This window comes from Silene latifolia, chromosome 2, assembly GCF_048544455.1.
Source record: "Silene latifolia isolate original U9 population chromosome 2, ASM4854445v1, whole genome shotgun sequence".
Lineage (NCBI taxonomy): Eukaryota > Viridiplantae > Streptophyta > Magnoliopsida > Caryophyllales > Caryophyllaceae > Silene > Silene latifolia.
The window spans coordinates 5953668-5972097 of record NC_133527.1 but is presented as its reverse complement, the minus strand read 5'-3'; the positions used below and the strand labels follow the sequence as shown (position 1 = coordinate 5972097).

Genomic DNA, 18430 nt, shown 5'->3' with positions numbered 1-18430 from the left:
AAAAAAAAACTATTTCATTAATAAGCGTACATATTTTATATGTAAGCGGACAAATGAATATGAGGAAATGATCATTTTGGAAAGAGTAAATTGAATAGTTATTATTAATTTATTATATACATTTTTCTTTACAAAACTAACACGTTAAAATCTACCATTTTCTATTTTCAGAAGACAAGGCAATAGTTAAGATTATCCTAAGTTAAAATGTAGTACTTCGTATAAATTAATATGAGAAGTTCGTTAATAGTTGGAATTATTGTTGTGAATTAATCCTTTTTGTTTTCTTCAACTGCTCTGCTGATTTCTCGGCTTTCTCGGCTGCAGCTTCAACAGCCCTGCCAGCTTGACTCCCAGCAAACTTCTTTTCATAAGACTTCCTATCTTCATCTTTCTGAAATACCAAAAACCATGTAACAGATTACATATCACAAATATTATCCTACAACCAGTTGTACAGTACTATTGTACAACAGCCTCAAAGTTGTTGAGCTCTTACACAAAGTTGTTGAACTATTTTACAAGTTTTTGAGCTATTTTACGAAGTTATTGAGCTTAATAATTATTCTGTTAAGTTCAATAACTTTGTATCATAGCTCGATAATTTTGTTAGTAGAGCTCAATAATCATAAGGGATCAAATTTACAATGTACTGCCATACGCAAATTGCATACCAGTTCCTTGAATATTGGCTCTGGTTTTCCTATTTTGTGAGCTGCCGGTAGAATCTCCCATGGCTTCTTGATTTTCTGTATGTCATTGTTTTCATCGGCGAGGGAAACTTGAAGTTGGGGCATATTCAGCTGTTTAAGCACCTAGGAACCATCATACAGAAATGATCACCACATCAGCATACAGAAATATATCTAGAAGGGCCTCGGTCATCTATATCTTTTTTCGAACTCCTAAAAGAGTTTACAATTGGTACATTGTGAGGTAAAATGGTATCCGTCTTCAGCTTGTGACGGATATGTCATGTCTTCAATGAGAATTTGTGAAGAGTTTATGGCTAGTACAACGTAATCGCATTACCTCAATAGAGAAAGACGGCATAAAAGGCTCCAATAAACACGCCAGGACATATACTAATCCCGCTGAAGTTCTTATTACAACAGCACAGGCGGCCTGGTCCTCCTTATAAAGCTTCCAGAATTGACTTTCCTGCACAGCAGCAAATACAATTCCCAAAGAACATGTCAAACATAAAACGAGTCCTAGATGAAAAGAATGATTCATGTACGCGTATCCGTGAGGCCGTGACCTAATTTGTCAAACAAAGTGGAATTACCTGCAAATATGCATTTCCTTCACTAGAAATGGTCATTGCAATTTTCAGACCCTGCTTTAGCTTAACCTGAAATGAAGTACTAAACAGATCAAAATCACATATAATTGTAACTTTGCAAGTACTAAGAACTGCTAAGTAAGGAGCCAGTGAGCTAGACACACCTTCTCCATAGCTTCTACATATTGATCTACATACTTCCCGACTTTGTCCCCTAATATGTTAGTTAAAGAATGTGATTCTGCCTGTGGAGCATCAGGAATGACAGAGTCATATCCCTGACCTGCCCAAATAAAAATAATAATACATTAAATCCATATAAATTATCGAGTATTGGATAAATTGGATCACTTTTAGGGCTTGCCTGGAATGCATGGAATAATTAGGGGGTTAATTTTAATTGGGTGATGATTACTCGGGAAGTTAATTACTTGGGTAATGAGTTCCTTGAAGATAGGTTTGGCATATAGGAGTAATGATTACCGAGTATATGTTTTACTCTCTTAATCATTACCCGGGGGGAGGGTGGGTAATAGATTCGGGAGGTGAATAATTACTCGCATACCAAACATGAAAAACGCACCTTACATATCACTCCCCTATTCATTCCCCCCCTTTACCCTCAAATTCAAGCAAGCCCTAAGAGGTGTTAGGCACACCACGATTATGTTGTCTGGGTGAGACCTCCATAGAATGAGTAACACACTAATACTAATTAGATAAAATAAAACAAGCAAATAGTACCTGAAGGCTTAGCAATGAAGCTTAAGACACGATTTACAAAATTGCCGAGATTACTCAGCAGCTCACTGTTTAATTTTGCTTGAAGATCTGACCATGTGAATTTTGTGTCTGATACCTAGCAACACCCAAGATAAATAACTTCAGATTGGTCAACGTAGATGAGATCATGAGAGGTCAATATATAAGATTGAAAGTGGTTAACACACCTCTGGCCTATTAGTTAGCAAATAATATCTCCATACTTCAACGGGAATATTGGTGTCCTTGGCATCATTTCCAAAAACGCCAATGCCTTTGCTTTTAGAGAATTTGTCTGAAACATCAAATAGATACTAAGCCATCTCGAATTTTAAAACTCGAAACCAATGTGAATAATATATTGGAAATGTAAATATTTTCATCATAGATACGCATCAGAGTGGGAATCACGCACCAGAACTGAATGTGCCACACATTGAAGCCTAGAAACAAAACATGGAAACACAAACTTCATTCATGTAAGAACTAATGTTTACCTTCTTCGTAGTTCAAGTACTCCGTAACACTAATAGTCTTCAATAAAGTCCAGTTTTCTCCGGTACCAAGAAGTGTAGATGGAAACATCACCTAAAATATAGCAGTCGCCACAAATGAATAATTTATAGAAAATCCTTCTAATAACAACTTCTGAGGTGCTAGGTTCTATGCCATCTTCCAAATCAGATAAATAATTTGAGTAAAAATAAGTAGAAGATTTGTCCACAACAATATAACGCTTAGTTTAAAAAAGCACTGCCTGAGGTGCGGCTAGGCGCAGCAGATCGCATCAGAGCGCCTGAGGCGCATGGAATACAAAAGACGTAATTAGTGAGGCACACCCGAAGCGTACAAAGGCGCATTAGTATGCAATTCCATATTTATTTTTTCCACATTCTTTTATTTTACCCTTCTTTTCTCCCCCATATCCTTAATTTTCACCTGTAAATACTTATTAGCCCTCTTTAAAACAAAAACTGGACTACTCTCACATAAAATTTGATCGTAAAATATGGATGTTCGTTTCAAAAATTAGTGCGCCTCGTGTCAAAAACGCGCGCGTCTTCGCCTCGCGAGTCGCGCCTCATCCCCTTGGGACCCCATCGGCTTAGTGCGTCTCGTGCCTTCTCAGCCTAACATATAACGTCATATGGTGAACTAACACAGGAAAAAATACATCCGGCTTGATCTTAACTGAAATATGTTACTGTTATCCCCTCCTTATTCAACATATAAAATGCGCTTCAGTGTTAAGACAATATCTTACAGTGTGAAATGGCACATTGTCCTTGCCCATAAATTGATAGAGTTCAACGTTTTCCGGATTTTTCCACCATTTTTCCCACTCAGGAGTATAGCATGCTGTAATTGAAACATATCCAATTGGGGCATCAAACCAGACATAAAACACCTACAAGTAATGTACAGGTCAAACGTTAGTTGGCAAACATAAAAAATACTAGCCTGAGCTGAAAAAGATTTAACGCTAGAAATCTAGAATACAATAGCTCTAAGAAAGGAAAATCATAATATGCAGAGCACCGAACCTTGTCTTTAAACCTCTCATGTGGGACTGGAACTCCCCATTTCAAATCTCTAGTGATACATCGCTGTCTCAGTCCTTCCTTGAGCCATGCATTTGTTACCTGAATCGCGTTCTGGCTCCATCCCCCAGCTTCTGACGTCTTCTTTATATACTCCTCCAGCTTGTCCTGGAGCAGCGGAAGCTCCAGAAACAAGTGATTAGTATCACGGATGTGAGGAGTGGATTGGCACCTCTGTTCAAATAAAATTGGAAACAGAAAAAAATCAAGGATAACAATTAGTCACAAGAAATCACGGGAGACATACGAGTTATGAGTTAGACAACCATTCCCTCAAAGAGTGGGTTCATAAAATTTACGGTAGATCTTCTATTGACAAGCAATATGTCATTCAAATGAGTTCCCACAATAACTACGTAAAACATGGCTTAATGTTAGATCAAATAGTGTTCGACACTTGTTACCAGCTAGAATCCACGTTCTAGACAAACTCAAGCCCTACGCAGTTTCAAGTATTGTACAGAAGACACCTTTGCAAATAGGAAAAGACGGGGAAGGTGAAGCAAAGGCACTCACTTTGCATTTGGGCTCTTTCAACTCTGTTGGGTTTAGAAGCTTTCCACACTTATCACACTGATCTCCTCGAGCAGAATCGTAATTGCAACCAGGTGTGGGGCAAATACCCTCCACGAGTCGGTCTGCTAGAAACCTTTCGCAGGTATCGCAATAAAGCTGCAATTTTTAAAGATCAAACTATAAAGCTAGCCAGTCAAAGTTTGGCAAAATTGCTGACACATTCCATGACACACAGACTAAAAGAAAATCCATGTTGGAGGAACAGCACCAACCTGCTGCATTGTGTTCTCAGAAAGCCAATTGTTCTCCTCCAATTTCTTAAAAATAGCTTGGCAAACTTCAGTTTGTTCGGGTGAAGACGTACGTCCAAATTCATCAAAACTTATATTGAACCATTCATAAACTTGCTTGTGTATTGCATGGTATCTACATATTATTACCACCAAAACAGTCAGAAAACCCAGTGAAACAGTGAAGCCCATATAATCCAAACCTTCATCTATTACAGTTTCAAAAAAATCTTCGCTTTCTATATATTATAACAAAAAGCCACCGTGAGTACAGCCTTTACCAATGCGAACTTACCCCCAGCTAAAAAATGTTGTCATCAATCCTAACTCCTAACACTATTAATCGCAAATATGAATCGAGCTAAAATAAATTCAACCCTTACAAAGTCGTAAAATATAGCCCAATTGACAAAAAAACAGATGAAAAACAATAAAAATAAGACGATCAAGTAAAGAGCAATACTTGTCACAGATTTCCTTAGCAGTACAATTCTCCTCCATAGCTTTCGTTTCTGTTGCTGTACCATATTCATCCGTCCCACAAACATATATAGTATTGTATCCCCTACGCCTAGAATACCTTGCAAACACATCCGCACTCAACACACCTGTCCAAAAATTCACCATTACCATTAGTTACAAAATCATTCATAAAAATTAAACACGACAAATACTCCCTCCGATTCACAAGTACCTTCCATATCAGATACGTACCACAGCTACAAATACATATAATTAAAAAAAAAAGCTTAATTCTTGATAATTTCATAACACGGGTGACTAAACTACTAAAGTAAAACCAATTTAAACAAAACAAATACTCTCCAATCACAATTCACAAATACCTTCCATTTTTTATACGTACCACACGAACTAAAATATCGAAATTGACGCACATATATATAAAAAAAAACATGCATTTCATTAATTTAAATTCATATTTCTTAAATTTTGTATAAATGCGAGTCAACTAAATTACAAAATGAGAAAACAATAAAACAAATACTCGCTTCGAACCACAAATATTTCCATTTTTTATACGTGCCAGAGTTACGAGCTAAAATATCGAAATTGACAAACATATACTCCGTATAATAATAAAAAAAAGCATGCAATTCATCAATTTCAATTCATACTTAAATTTTGAATAAATTAGAGTAATCCTAAAGTAAATAATCAGAAAACAATCAAACAAATACTCACTTCAAATTACAAATACCTTCAATTTTCGATACGTGCCACAGTTTCGAGCTAAAATATCGAAATTGACAAACATACTCGAGTAATCCTAAAGTAAATTTCGCCACAGTTACGAGCTAAAAAAACATGTAATCATCAATTTCAATTCATACTTGTTAATTTTGAATAAATTCGAGTAATCCTAAAGTAAATAATCAGAAAATAATTAAATCAATCAAAAATTGAAGTAAAAGGGAAATTACATCCGATTATATTGCCGAGATGAGGAACATTGTTGACGTAAGGAAGAGCGCTGGTAATAAGGACATTTCGCTTTCCATCTACCGGTAAAATAGGTTGTTTATTGCCGAGTTTCGCCATTGTTGGAGGTCGATAATTAGAAGAATCAAGAATTAGTACAAGGGTTTAAACTAGGACGACTTAAATACTATAGGTCGATTGGTAGAAGAATCAAGAAATTTGTACAAGGGTTTAAACTAAGAATACTTAAATATTAGGGTTTTTCTTACCCCTACAAAAAATATTAGGGTTTTTCGGATAATGATACGGCGCCACTGGGTGGCGTCCAATCTCGGCGCCACCTTCTTATATACACCTTTTATTATTGGGGTCCATCATCAGATGCTTGTGATGTACCCATTATTATTGGGACCCCACTTATTGTATGTGAGAGGGTGATGCCGAGATTGGACGGCACCGGGTGACGGTAACTCATTTTCCATTTCTAAATTGGGTTTAATATAGATTTAAGGCTGGTAAAATTAGGTAGTTGAAATCTGAGAAGACAACTAAAAAAGAAAAAGTTAACTGAAATCTGAAAAGATAATTGAAAATTAGATATATTGATAAGGTAACTAGAAATATAAAAAGTAAAAAAATATGATAATTATTTAATATTATAAATTAAAGAGGTAAAAAATGTAAGATAATTTATTTCAAATATCTCAAATGGTTTGCGGTTAACTGCTAAACCATACCGAAAAGCAGTGCACCGTGCACCGAACCGAATAAACCGTTCAAAATAGTTCAGTTAAGGTTCAAACTTTTGCCGAACCACAAAAACGGTGCAGCGAACATAAATAGCGGTCCCGGTTCGGTCTAAGATGACGCTTCCTCTACTCGATCAAGCTTCCTAACGGAGTATTTTACTAATCGGATAATTCACGCGGTACCTCAGAAGTTTGCCACTTTTGCACGAAATACCCAAATTTTGTATCCGAAAAACTTAAAGAGGTCATAACTCGTGTTTACGAGTGCAGAAAGTGACGATTTTTTTTCCAAATCGCTTATCTTTCCGAGAACTACAATTTGGAAAATAAAAATTGTCGCATTTGGATCCGTTACTAGGAGTTATTGTGCGTCAAAGTTTTTCCGACCGAACAAACTTTGAGTGATCATATCTCTTGGTCACGAGTTCCAAGCTCGTCAAATTTTTTTATCAAATCATAGTTCTCGGAAAGATGATCGATTTGAAAACAAAATTTTTCACTTTCCGAGTTCCTAAACACGAGTTAAGGCCTCTTTAAGTTTTTCGGATCAAAAATTTGGGTATTTCGTGCAAAGTGGCAAACTTTAAAGGTACCACGTGAATTATCGTTTACTAATTCACCCTGCTCTACAAAAAGGCGGGAAAGTAACAAATAAAAAAGGCGGGAAAATAACAAACAAAAAAGGCGGGAAAATAACAAATAAAAATTGGCGGGGAGAATTCTATACACTCAGTCACTCACTTATCATGCCTTCCAGGCTTCCAATCAAACCAACAGACGATTCAGCAGCAACAATGGCGGTCACCGGTGGAAGCGGAAGCGGCGGCGGCGAAGAATTGAAATGGTCTGAAATTCCTACAGAACTCCTGATCAAAATCGTCAAACTCTGTACCAAATCCAGCTTATCCTTCTCTGGTAAGCTCCAAGTCCGCCGCCTTCGTGCCGTCTGTAAGCGGTGGAGATCAACCTTACCTGTCAGCCATGATAACAACCCAATTCCAATTCCAATTCCGATTCCTATAAACAATTCATCTTCACTGTATTACCTTGTACCCAGTACAACCTGTGTTATTCAGTCGGTCAAAGATCCGTCTGACTCGCATTTACTAATTGTTGACCACCTTGGTGGCGGTGGCGGTAAGGTTTTCTGTCGCAAACCGTTATTCATGTCGTATGATAAGTCTAGTACTTGGGATAATACTTGCCCTAAATCAATTAATCTATTAGATTATCATTTATCTGTTGTTGCTGAGGAATATTCTGTTAGGGTTTTGAATCATGATGATGATAATAATAATGGGTTGAAAGCGGTACTGATTACGAACCTGAACCCGAACCTGAACCCTGATTTGAAAGTAGGGGTAGTTTTAGTACTGTTTGATGGTGGAATGTTGGGTATGTATGATTTCTATGAGAAGAAATGGGAGATGATTTATAAATGTGAGAATTCAAAGTCCGAAAAATGTTCTGATATTCAAAGATATGAGGAGAATGGTCATGAGTGTGTTATTGTTATTGATCATAAAGCGAATGCTTTTCGTGTTAATTATGATTTTCAATTAAGGAAACTAGAGTGGACTAAGATTGCTAATGAAATCCGTGGGAGTCGGGATAGGCGTAAAAGGTTAGTTGTAGAATCGGAGCATGGTGGCTTGTTTTTGGTTGTTCAGACGACTACTATGTGTAATTTGTTCGAGTTTAAGATGTCATACAATGTGTATTTGTTTCGTAAAAAGCAACAGAAGTGGGAAAAATTTCGTTTTGTTCCGGGTTTTATCTTGTTTGTTGGCAACGACTTTGCGTTCACAACAAACGACGAAGCTTTCCCTGATGTATGTTATGGAAATTGCTTATTTGCTAGTAAGGGTAGTTTCCCTTTGTATAAGGATACCCATGACAATGTAGTGGAACTCTTTTTTGAAAAAATCGAAGATGGTCTCTGTGTCTTCCATTTCGGAGAGAAATGTGCTGGTGTGATCTGTAATTTGCCATGGGGTGGATATGATTATTGCTCTATCTTTGAATCACCTAATAAATGGCTCGAATTTAATCCGCCACCACCATCATCGATTCCTCAACCTCCACTGTAAGTCTATTCTCGATTCCCTCAGTTTACGCCTTTTTCTAGTTTTAATTAGCATTGATATGGTTATTCTGTGTATTAATGACATTAGTGAACGAAATCATGATGTGCAAGACGAGTCTGAGACGGACAACATACCCGGAGGCTGTGGTTTTCAACTCTTTCCAGAAGATGATGGAAACCCTGGTACTGGAGCAGCTAAGCCTTTGCTGGACCTAAATGATTATCCCGGTAAAGAGGTTCCAAAAGAGAAGGGAAAGAGGATAGCTAATGATCCTGACCTGGTAGAATCGACCAACAGTTCCCGACTCCCCAAGTCAAGGAGGATTACTCTGAGCAAGTCTTCTGCTGAAGTTGAAAACCCAAATTCGGAAAAAGACTTGAATAAAATACAGTCTATGCTGAAAGCCGTCTCACCATTACTTAACAATCCTGCTGTGGCTCAATCTGATCAACTTGGATGTACCTTAACTGAACTAGGCAGTGACTTCTCTGCTAGCCTTCTTCTGGAGACGAAGGAGAATCGAGAACTATTTGTGTGCCATGATGGTGCAGATGTCAAGGATAAGTGACTGCATAATACGTTTGACAGGTCTGAGATGTAAGTCTGTGTCTCAGATGCTTAGGATAATTATTTTGGGAACAGTTTCTGGATCGTAAAGCATTCTGGTTAGTATCTGTCATTTGTTCGATGCAGTCTGCTCTTAGATGCTACTGGTCTTATACCAGTCTTTTGAATGAAACTGATGTTATAATGCTCTAGTGTAAATTTGTAATAGCCCCTACTGAGGGCGGTGCTGCTCTGACTGGTAGTTCTTAACTCTCTTTTGTGTATCTATTTTGCTTTCCTGACCCAAAAATGCCCTCGTAGCAATTTTTTTGCAGCAAGTCGCCAATGATTTACTAATTCTACAGGAAACGGTACATCAGGCAGGCAATTCTAGCCCTGCCTTGAGAAACCGAACCAAACTCCCCCAAACAGATCCGACTCACGTGATTGCCATTATGAATATCCAATCGCAGTGTTATAGTAGGAAACTGCAAAGAGATGCAATATAGCATGATTGCAGCAGACAGCCAGGCTACCCAAAAGGAAGTATGGATTAACAAACTAATAATATGATCCGGAAAGAAATATATGTGGGACTAAACCAACATATTTATTCAGTCGCAATTCAGAAACAATCAGTCTCCAGTCCTGGAAAGACGGTCTCATATCAATATAACGTAAGACCAACCCATTTCAATTATCATCCCACCAGGCACCAGCATACCTGTTAACCCACTAAAAACTTCAAAAAATAATTATCCATGGTCAGTCTGATGATGCTCTTATCATGAAACAACCTCATATGAGAATTTTCGATTCACAAATATCGAGTGCTTGCATGGGCTGATATCTGCCTTCAAGCATACTGAGTATCATTTAAGAATGGTAAAAAAAAATTTCTCCATTTCTTGCTATGCTAAAAAAATTTCTTTCTATCTGTCAACATATTCACAAACTTGTGTTTGTGGAGCACAAAAAAGAAACAATTGGCTGAATTCAAAGAATAATCGAATCCTTCACGTATGGCTTATATACTCTCACCTTCAGTCAAAAAATAGTGGCAGTTCTGCAGTATAATATGTTTCAAGCTCAAACCCTGTGCTTCAAAAGACTTGATCTCTAATCACGTATCTTTTCTCACCGAAACACAAGAGTTACAAGGGTCTAAGTTGTCTGAATTGGAATAGAATTGCTGCTGCAACACCTAGAAAGCACGCGCGGAGAAAGTGGCATGGCAGGACTGCTTCCCATGTCCCGGGTTTTGTGCAGCAGGAATGTGCCTGCTAGAATGGTTATAAACCCACAGCCTTGTGTAGCTATTTGTGAAGCACTTTGAGTATCCCATTCCTGAAGTTGGGAAATTACAAATCGTCAAAAACACACGACTGCACGAGTATGACTGAGCTTACTTGTGCTTCGTATTGTGAAGTTGTAGTACCAGTCATTTTATGTCATTCTCAACACAATTTTCTTTCGCGCCATTTAAATAATTACCCTCATTGTGTTACTAAGACATGGATAAGACAGCACACGTCTGATGCCTCTTATCCTGCAATTTTCAAGAACCCTAGAGGAACTGTCGATTTAGGAGGAACCTACTTGAACGGATACCATTTAACATTTAGGGCAGTAAAAATCAAGATAAATCAATATTACCTTAAACATGATCATACTTGCAAGAATTGTGAATGACGTGAACATAACATAGTAGACAGGCGATACAACAGCAGTGTTGAAGGAGTCCAGTGCCTGCAGGAATTTGAAGACCATTTTAGATAAAGGAAACCTTAGAGATAGTGTCGATAAGCGTGAGTTCAGAAAGGAGCGGGGGTAAAAGAAGCATAATCAGAGCTCGGCAGATTATTAGAGAAAAACTCCCAAAAATCGGTGACTACATTCAGATTAAAGCATTAACTGAGTATCTGAGGATCAAATAACAAATTCTCTAAACCAACCAGGACCTTTTGCAGTCTGAACCGTCCTACAGGCCACTTACACGTTACATCCGTTTTAGTATCCAGAAATGTCTGTGATGAAAACAAGGTAACAAAAAAGTGGAAGCAAATAATTCACACACCAAGATTGTGCCACAACAGAACAGTTTGTAATGTTGCAGGAACGCCAGTGGATAAGTCTAGATATCAAAAAAGGGAAAGAAAATAAGAAAGCCGGGAAAGAAAAGCTACGAACTAATATTTCAAATCCCAACAGTGGTGACAAAAGGCATCATTGTATTATCATCACATAAACAGAACGAGCTCTGGAAGGGGTACAAGGTGTTTCATCATCTTCGTGATTATCAGAGTTCCAACGAGAATCCTACTCAACAGAGGTAAGGGGTGGGAGTTGGGACACACGTAAATTTTCATTTGCAAAGAGCGGAAGGTTCTTTCCAAACAACCCATAAAACTGAAAATGAAAAGATCGTCTGCTACTTTGTTTTCAAATTTATGGTGTTTCAAGTATAAAGTTACGTAGAAAAGATGACAGAACTAAGAAAAACGGAAAAAGAGAACACTGCATACACTACCTTGTTCAAGTAATTAATCTGCAAAACGCAACAAGCAGCAAGAATTATAGTGAAGAACCATGCTTGAAAGTATTTGAACTGGTTATGTCCTTCAAAAGACAATTTCAAGGCAATGCCCACAGCTTTCACGCTCATAACCTACATGATGGAAACACAAATCAATCAACGCATAAAACATCTTAGTAATAATAATAAAAGCAGCAATATAGCTAATTATTGACTGACCGTAATAGAACCCATGAGGGAGCAAACACCAATATATACGATCATATGAGAACGCCCATAACGTGGAACATAGTAGAAAATTAGGACAAGAACCGTCACCAGCACAAGAGCAGCGTATACAAGGAAACCTGAGCACAAAAACATTTCAAGTCACCTATTTTAATTGCAGACAGTCAAATATTGATGCTAATACGTCAATATTCTGAAAAAAAGGCAAAATTACAGCATCTAGGAAACTCCAAATATTAGCATTGTAATAACAAGCCTCAAAGTATCCTACCTACCATAGGGAGTTGGATGTACGTACTCTTTCCCTCGTGTTGAAAACACGAATATTGTAATTATTTTATGTCAATTTTTCGGATACATAGTAATAAAAGCTTTATGCCAAGTTTTCAGATATGTAGAGCCAAAGCTCAAGATGAATCTTTTTCTAAATGTCAACCTTGTGCATGAAATCTTTTGAAAATTACCGACACTCGAAGCCGTTGTAGGTAGAAAATCTGGGCCAGGCACTACATTGAGCCCTTTTTCAAAGGTTTGAAGGTTAGTACAACTACAATTTGAGGCTGTATAAGCCGCATTTGTGATGCAACTACCAAGCTAGCCCGCAACAATCTATCCCAAGTACAACTGAGATTTGATACCATGATTGCAGCTATTTATAAGTACCTGGTTGGGTAGCTAACTGCCATACTTGCCTAACGGATTCAATCATCCTTTCACGTGGTGCATGCAAAACAATAGTGGTTGACCCAACCACACATAGAACACAGCCAAGCACACCAAATATGTGCAACCTTTCCTTCAAGATAAAGTGAGCTAGAACTGCACTGCAATACAAAAACAATCGTTAGCTTACGAAAAAAAATTGCGCTTGTTCCAGTTGCCAAACTGAATAGTCCATACCTAAAAATAATGCTAAGGGCTCCCAAAGGAGTGACAAGAATTGCAGACGCAAAGGCATACGCGGCGAAATTTGCTATCTCCCCAACAATCACTACAGTACAGATGTACACACACAGCATTAATTCAGAATCTATGCAAATACATAAACCTGAATAATTTAGAGTTTTACAAAATCCACCAACAAAAAAGTAACGCATCGACAGCTAACTGAACCTCAAAATTATGATCATGTTCTGATACCGAGTTACTTTGTATAATGCAGAGAAAAGGAAGTAATAACAGAAAACGATCCTGGACTAATAGCACACGTTTGTAACATTTTCACTTATTCGGGCATCAAAGCTTACTTGCAATCATTCCAACCCACCACCAAGGTTCAGCTAAGTATGAGTGGCCGCCCGAACCTGTCACAGAAGCAGTAAAAATTGGCTTTTTAATGATTATAATAATGCATGGACCAACAAATAAAGCAAAATTTGGATGAGACAATGTGAAACTGAGATATGGTGACCTTTCAAAAGTTAAAAAAGATAAGCTTTTACGATTCCTTATTTAAAACGCACCCTAAAACCTTATAAGCATGCACTATGTCTCACTGTCAGTCTCGTCAAAATATATCTACAAACAATGCACTATGTCTCGCTGTTAGTATCACCAAATATATCCTATAAACAACCTATAGTGGCGGAGCCATGAATTGGGAGGACGAAAATATCAGGGCGGGCAGACTAATAAGATTATAAGGTAAATCAGAATAAATATCGAAAATTTCAACCAAAAATTCTGTTTTTTTCCATTGCTCGGGCCAAATGTGCCTACCCGACCCCTAGCTCCACCACTGGACTCAGAAGAGTCACAACAACAACATTACCCCGACGTCTTAAAGGCTCCAGCAAATTGCGGGGGTAAAGGGGATCAAAACAGTAGCGAAAAGCTAAAAAATACGCAATAACAACAAATATTTCCAATTCAAAAGGAGGAATCAAGATAAATACCTGCTCTAACACCAGAATTCCCAGCTTTCATGAGACCTTTTTTCTTAATAATAAAACTAGACCCAATAAAAACACTTGAAGAAACAGCCAATAAAAGTCCAGTAATATTATCTGATGACATCCCCATTTCCAGAAAACCCTAGAGACTTTGTGCAAATCCTTAAGTCTCAATTTTTCTGAAATTTCACAATAACAGAAATAATCACAACCTATTAATAGTATTAATTGCCCTATAACAACAAAATTGCATTAATTAAGACATACAAAATTGCCTAAAATGACAAAATCATGAGAATTAAGATGAAAAGAAGCAGTTGGTGTCGCTTAAGACCGTCTTATCTTAAACCTCTCACAATCTCCTTTCATTTCACCCCGATTTTAATCAGATGTGAGAGCCGTCTTAGGTTAAGACAGTCTTAAACAAAAAATTGTGCAGAAGAAATAGCAATTACCCTCAAATTAGATACCCAATGTGATCACATGGGTATAATTGATTTGTAATCCTTACAAATTACAATATTTCCAGAAATGGGTATTTCTCAGATGATCAGAAAATTCAAAAAGATCAAAACTTTAGTGTTTCTTTAATCAAATTACAATTTGGGTCTTTTTTAAATGTATTTTTTTAATCAAATTGTTCTCTTCATTCAACAATTTCTATGTGAACGAAGGAGACAAATAATTGCTGCAATTTTTTAGTGTTCTTGCCCAATTAATTATACAACTGGGAATTGAATTAGTCAAAAACATTATTAAAATGAGGAAATCACATATTCACATGGGCACTTGCAATAAACAAGATTTAGATGTTAATTAATCTTCTCCACTATTATTTTAGTGGGAAATTGAGATTTAATTACACACAAGATTTTGGGAGGAAGGTATTGGTAGGAAATTGATATTTTCACTTCAAATAATGGTTCAAATCTGATGCATTATATATGCAAAAATGTAGGCAAATGTAGAAAAAGTCCATATTTTGGTTGCTTGTACTCATAATTTCCTAATTTGTTGATCAAGAATTCAAGGTGCAGTTCTTTTTAGCTGCTAGGGAAATAGGGAATATAATTAATTAACTGTATTTTGAGGGGACGGTAAGGAGTACGGTATTTTGGTTTATACTTCAAAAATATAATATACTCCAAGTAAATCGGAACATGAAAATGAGTTAGAGGATCTACTCGAATGCCTACACATTAAGAAATTAATTAAGAAAAGATTTGCAAGATTATTTCCTTCATTATGTTAATAATCGTTAATATATCAATTTCTTATGATATACTCCCTCCTATCCACTCTTTTCTTCCCTATTTCCTAAAACGGATTATTTAGGTTTTCTTCCCCTTTCCTTTTTGACAAAATTTTTATTAATATTATACTCTTACCTCTTTTCATCATCAAACCCCACTATATATACTTTATTAATATTTAATTCTAATTATTCTTACCTCTCTCCAATAACCAAACCCCACCCATCTCCTTTATTAATATTTAATCATAATTATTCATATCTCTCTCCAATTACCAAACTTCACTCATATATTTATCAATATTATACTCCACACCCTTAATTTCCGTGCCCACTTCAAAGGGGAAAAAAGGGTGGATAAGAGGGAGTATTTTTAAAAATCATAAAATGACACATATTAGAGAAACCGTTTTATATGATGTATGATCTTTAGTTGAAATTTATCAATGTGAGTTGATAAAGACATGTACAGGTGGCGCTCAGAAGTAGGCGATGAACAATGTCGTTGTGGTTGTCGAGGAAGAGTGGATAAAGGAGGAGCGAAGACGGGAACATCGAATAGGGGAGGGCGAGAAAATTAGCTAAGCAAAAAGTGTGACTTAGAGCTGTTAGCACCTAGCGATGTCGCTAAAAATCGATGTGAGATCTGGTTATATACTCATGGTGGTTGAAAATTACGTTGTTCGAGCTGACGTTACCTAATAACTCCTCGTTCCGCCACTCGACTACTACCAAATGCCAACCAAACAAATCAAATAGAGTAACATCATACCATCAACTTTCACTAAAACAAAAGGCAATAGGTCTTGGTATAGACGGGTGGGGCGAACAGACGGGTAAAGACCTCTAATAAAATGGGTAGGGGGATAAGGTGGAGCACCCCCATGTGTTTTTCACTTTATGGCAAATGGGTATTTTGTGAGGAAAAATGATATCCATCTATACGTATAGACGGATAATGTCCGTCTATAATGAGAATTTGTGAACAAAAGGGGGTCTTGAGTCTTGACCCTTTGGTGTGTACTCAAGTCAAAATCAAGCATTAAGCAATACCATAGTGAACTTATTAATCAATTTAGTCTGACACCAATACAATACAAAATAATCATAATTTTAGAAAACTACTCAAAGTGTGAAACCCAATGAACTTTCTAATAAGAGGTAGTAGGTAAAGTGCGTTCCATCAAAACCCTTTTGCCCAAAGTAAACCTTCCACAAACATTGCATTATATCATTGACAATTTGACATTATTACCTTTACCCAAAGATCGACATATCCGTCTTAAATTATAGAACAACCAAATAGATAGATAACGAAATAAGACAAAAGTAGAATGTCTCGAAAGTGACAAATTCCTATCTCATCCACCTACATATAGTACGACTTAGCAGTGCAGAGCACGGATCGGATATCCGATCCAAAGTCCTAGTTCGGATCGGATATTCATATTGGAAATTTCTGAAGTCAGATATCTATATCCATATCAAAATATTTCGGATATCCAATGTTCGGATATCCAAAATAATCGGATCGGCCATATTTTGAAATTTACTTTAAAATTAAGTTTGAAACACGATCATATGCATCGTCTTACATAATAATAATTTTCTTTAGTTTTTTTACTCCAATGATCTCAACATAAAATTGAAGTACCACTTACATATTTTTCTTATATTTTAAACTTTGATTAAGTTGTTGTATCAGATAAAATTGTATTTTCACGAAATTATACTAAAAAAACTAAAGTTTCGGATCGGATTGAATATCCAAATGTTTTAATTCTAATATCCATATCCAAATCAAAACCAAAAATTTCAGATCGGATATCCAAATAACCGGATCAGTTTAAATAATCGATTTTATATAAGCGTCTTAAGAGATACCTACCGCTTTTCCTTCCTTAAATATAAAGGAAGTGGGGGAGCAAAACACCCTTATAACCTCACCTAAAAGAGGTAACAACAGCAAAGTATAACACACAACAAAAAAATTCAAAAATGCTACAAAAATCCATGAATAAACATTCATGTATAATGTTGATTATAATCCTTTGTTTTTCAACAGAAGGGTATTATTGCAGTAATAGCAGTAACATGCAGTGTAACAGTTCAATAGCAGAATGTGATGCAGAAGGTGAAATGTTGATGCAGTCGGATGTCGCGAGACGGTTTCTTGAAGAGGGTAAGCATATTTCCTTTGGAGCTTTAGCTAGAGATCAGCCTGTTTGCGGTGGGGCTCGCGGTCAGGCGTATTCGAATAATGCTAATTGTTTACCTCCTCAACAGAATCCTTATCATAGAGGTTGTTCTAAGTATTATAGATGTAAAAGGGATGACTAATTTTTTTTTTTTTTTTTTTTTTTTTTTTTTTTTTTTTGGCAACAAGAAAGAAAGTTTCCTTACATAGTAGCTATCCGACTCTCCAAGTCGGACTTTATTATTACATTATCTGCAAAGGAAATTAAACTAAATATGGGGTTAGGAAGACGAATAAGCTTCTTGAGGGGACGATCTGAGCTTTCCAAGTGAGCGAGAACTTCTTTTCTCTTCTTTGACACTTGAGCTTCAGAGGAGTACCTACAATGAGACTAAATTTTGTTGATAATATTTTCTCCATTTTTCTGTTTTGTTTTTGTTTGACCGCATGATCTTCAATGCGATACTTTGACCGTGTTTTTAGTACATTTATATGATTGTTGTGTTGTGCAAAATGGGTGTAAGTTTTTCAATGTGTGTATTTTTCAGATGCTGCAAATTTATTTACTGTGTTCGATTTTTATTGATGATATCCTTGTTAGTTGTTACTCCTACAAAACAACAACAACAACAACAACAACAATAATGTTATCTCAGTGGCTCCGGCAATCCTCGGTTGCTTCCTACCTATGGTGGGTAAGGCGGATTCAATATAGAAGTTAAATTAGTCAAAATTCCCTTGAATTTAGCGAAAATTCATGCTGGAATTGAATTTTTTAGTAATTTGATTCAGAATTGTATTTTAGCAGTGTTTGACAAAACTTAAAAAATTATACCTAACATTTTTAATTTTACGGAAAACTACCTAGTCCCGTCACCAGGGGTGTCTAAGGCCATGTTGAACCATGAGCATGGAATCGGCCAATCGGGTCTCCGTTTTTGGTTATCAAATTTACAAGCTTTATTGATGAAATTCGATCCAAATCTTGAAATATAGCACACCCGTACATTCATATTTGGGGCCTCATTTTTCTGTAGAGCATAGGGCCT

The 18430-nt window shown here is 36.7% G+C and overlaps 4 protein-coding genes across 5 annotated transcripts; 2 read left to right on the top strand and 2 right to left on the bottom strand.

Moving 5' to 3' along the window:
- Nucleotides 1–6125, bottom strand: LOC141642115 (methionine--tRNA ligase, cytoplasmic-like). The gene is made up of 14 exons (XM_074450801.1): nt 5897–6125; nt 4918–5062; nt 4437–4590; nt 4165–4320; nt 3592–3822; nt 3312–3455; nt 2545–2635; nt 2236–2342; nt 2030–2144; nt 1450–1568; nt 1289–1354; nt 1033–1161; nt 675–815; nt 1–394 (listed from the first exon to the last, which is right to left on the bottom strand). Exons 1-14 carry the CDS (start codon nt 6012–6014, stop codon nt 257–259), a joined length of 1854 nt encoding a protein of 617 aa, XP_074306902.1. The 5' UTR covers nt 6015–6125; the 3' UTR covers nt 1–256.
- A 1231-nt stretch (nt 6126–7356) lies between these two features.
- On the top strand, nt 7357–9543 carry LOC141642116 (putative F-box protein At5g60060). The gene is made up of 2 exons (XM_074450802.1): nt 7357–8729; nt 8818–9543. The coding sequence occupies exons 1-2, from the start codon at nt 7390–7392 to the stop codon at nt 9296–9298; spliced, it is 1821 nt and encodes a 606-aa protein (XP_074306903.1). The 5' UTR covers nt 7357–7389; the 3' UTR covers nt 9299–9543.
- Nucleotides 9544–10102: 559 nt separating this feature from the next.
- LOC141642113 (putative magnesium transporter NIPA2) lies at nt 10103–14820 on the bottom strand. Of its 2 annotated transcripts, none has more exons than XM_074450798.1 (9): nt 14388–14820; nt 13936–14111; nt 13288–13344; nt 12941–13031; nt 12704–12864; nt 12032–12159; nt 11807–11944; nt 10933–11025; nt 10103–10623 (listed from the first exon to the last, which is right to left on the bottom strand). In XM_074450798.1, the coding sequence occupies exons 2-9, from the start codon at nt 14060–14062 to the stop codon at nt 10441–10443; spliced, it is 978 nt and encodes a 325-aa protein (XP_074306899.1). In that variant the 5' UTR covers nt 14063–14111; nt 14388–14820; the 3' UTR covers nt 10103–10440. The 2 variants fall into 2 exon arrangements, with proteins under 2 accessions (XP_074306899.1, XP_074306900.1); XM_074450799.1 differs by lacking the exon at nt 14388–14820 and adding an exon at nt 14200–14361.
- Nucleotides 14821–17116: 2296 nt separating this feature from the next.
- LOC141628025 (protein RALF-like 32) lies at nt 17117–17964 on the top strand. Its single transcript, XM_074441215.1, has one exon. It carries the CDS (start codon nt 17183–17185, stop codon nt 17522–17524), a length of 342 nt encoding a protein of 113 aa, XP_074297316.1. The 5' UTR covers nt 17117–17182; the 3' UTR covers nt 17525–17964.
- Nucleotides 17965–18430: the final 466 nt, after the last annotated feature.

What these genes read in the sequence shown, in the direction of transcription:
- LOC141642115 (XM_074450801.1), bottom strand. Translation starts at nt 6,014, where the DNA reads ATGGCGAAACTCGGCAATAAACAACCTATTTTACCGGTAGATGGAAAG. An exon ending in ACAATGTGCCATTTCACACT is followed by an intron (nt 2,636 to 3,311) that starts GTAAGATATTGT and finishes GCTATATTTTAG; the next exon opens with GTGATGTTTCCATCTACACT. An exon ending in TGCTAACTAATAGGCCAGAG is followed by an intron (nt 2,145 to 2,235) that starts GTGTGTTAACCA and finishes GGGTGTTGCTAG; the next exon opens with GTATCAGACACAAAATTCAC.
- LOC141642116 (XM_074450802.1), top strand. Translation starts at nt 7,390, where the DNA reads ATGCCTTCCAGGCTTCCAATCAAACCAACAGACGATTCAGCAGCAACA. An exon ending in TCGATTCCTCAACCTCCACT is followed by an intron (nt 8,730 to 8,817) that starts GTAAGTCTATTC and finishes TAATGACATTAG; the next exon opens with TGAACGAAATCATGATGTGC.
- LOC141642113 (XM_074450798.1), bottom strand. Translation starts at nt 14,062, where the DNA reads ATGGGGATGTCATCAGATAATATTACTGGACTTTTATTGGCTGTTTCT. An exon ending in GTGGGTTGGAATGATTGCAA is followed by an intron (nt 13,032 to 13,287) that starts GTAAGCTTTGAT and finishes TCTGTACTGTAG; the next exon opens with TGATTGTTGGGGAGATAGCA. An exon ending in GCAGTTAGCTACCCAACCAG is followed by an intron (nt 12,160 to 12,703) that starts GTACTTATAAAT and finishes TTTTGTGCTCAG; the next exon opens with GTTTCCTTGTATACGCTGCT.
- LOC141628025 (XM_074441215.1), top strand. Translation starts at nt 17,183, where the DNA reads ATGCTACAAAAATCCATGAATAAACATTCATGTATAATGTTGATTATA.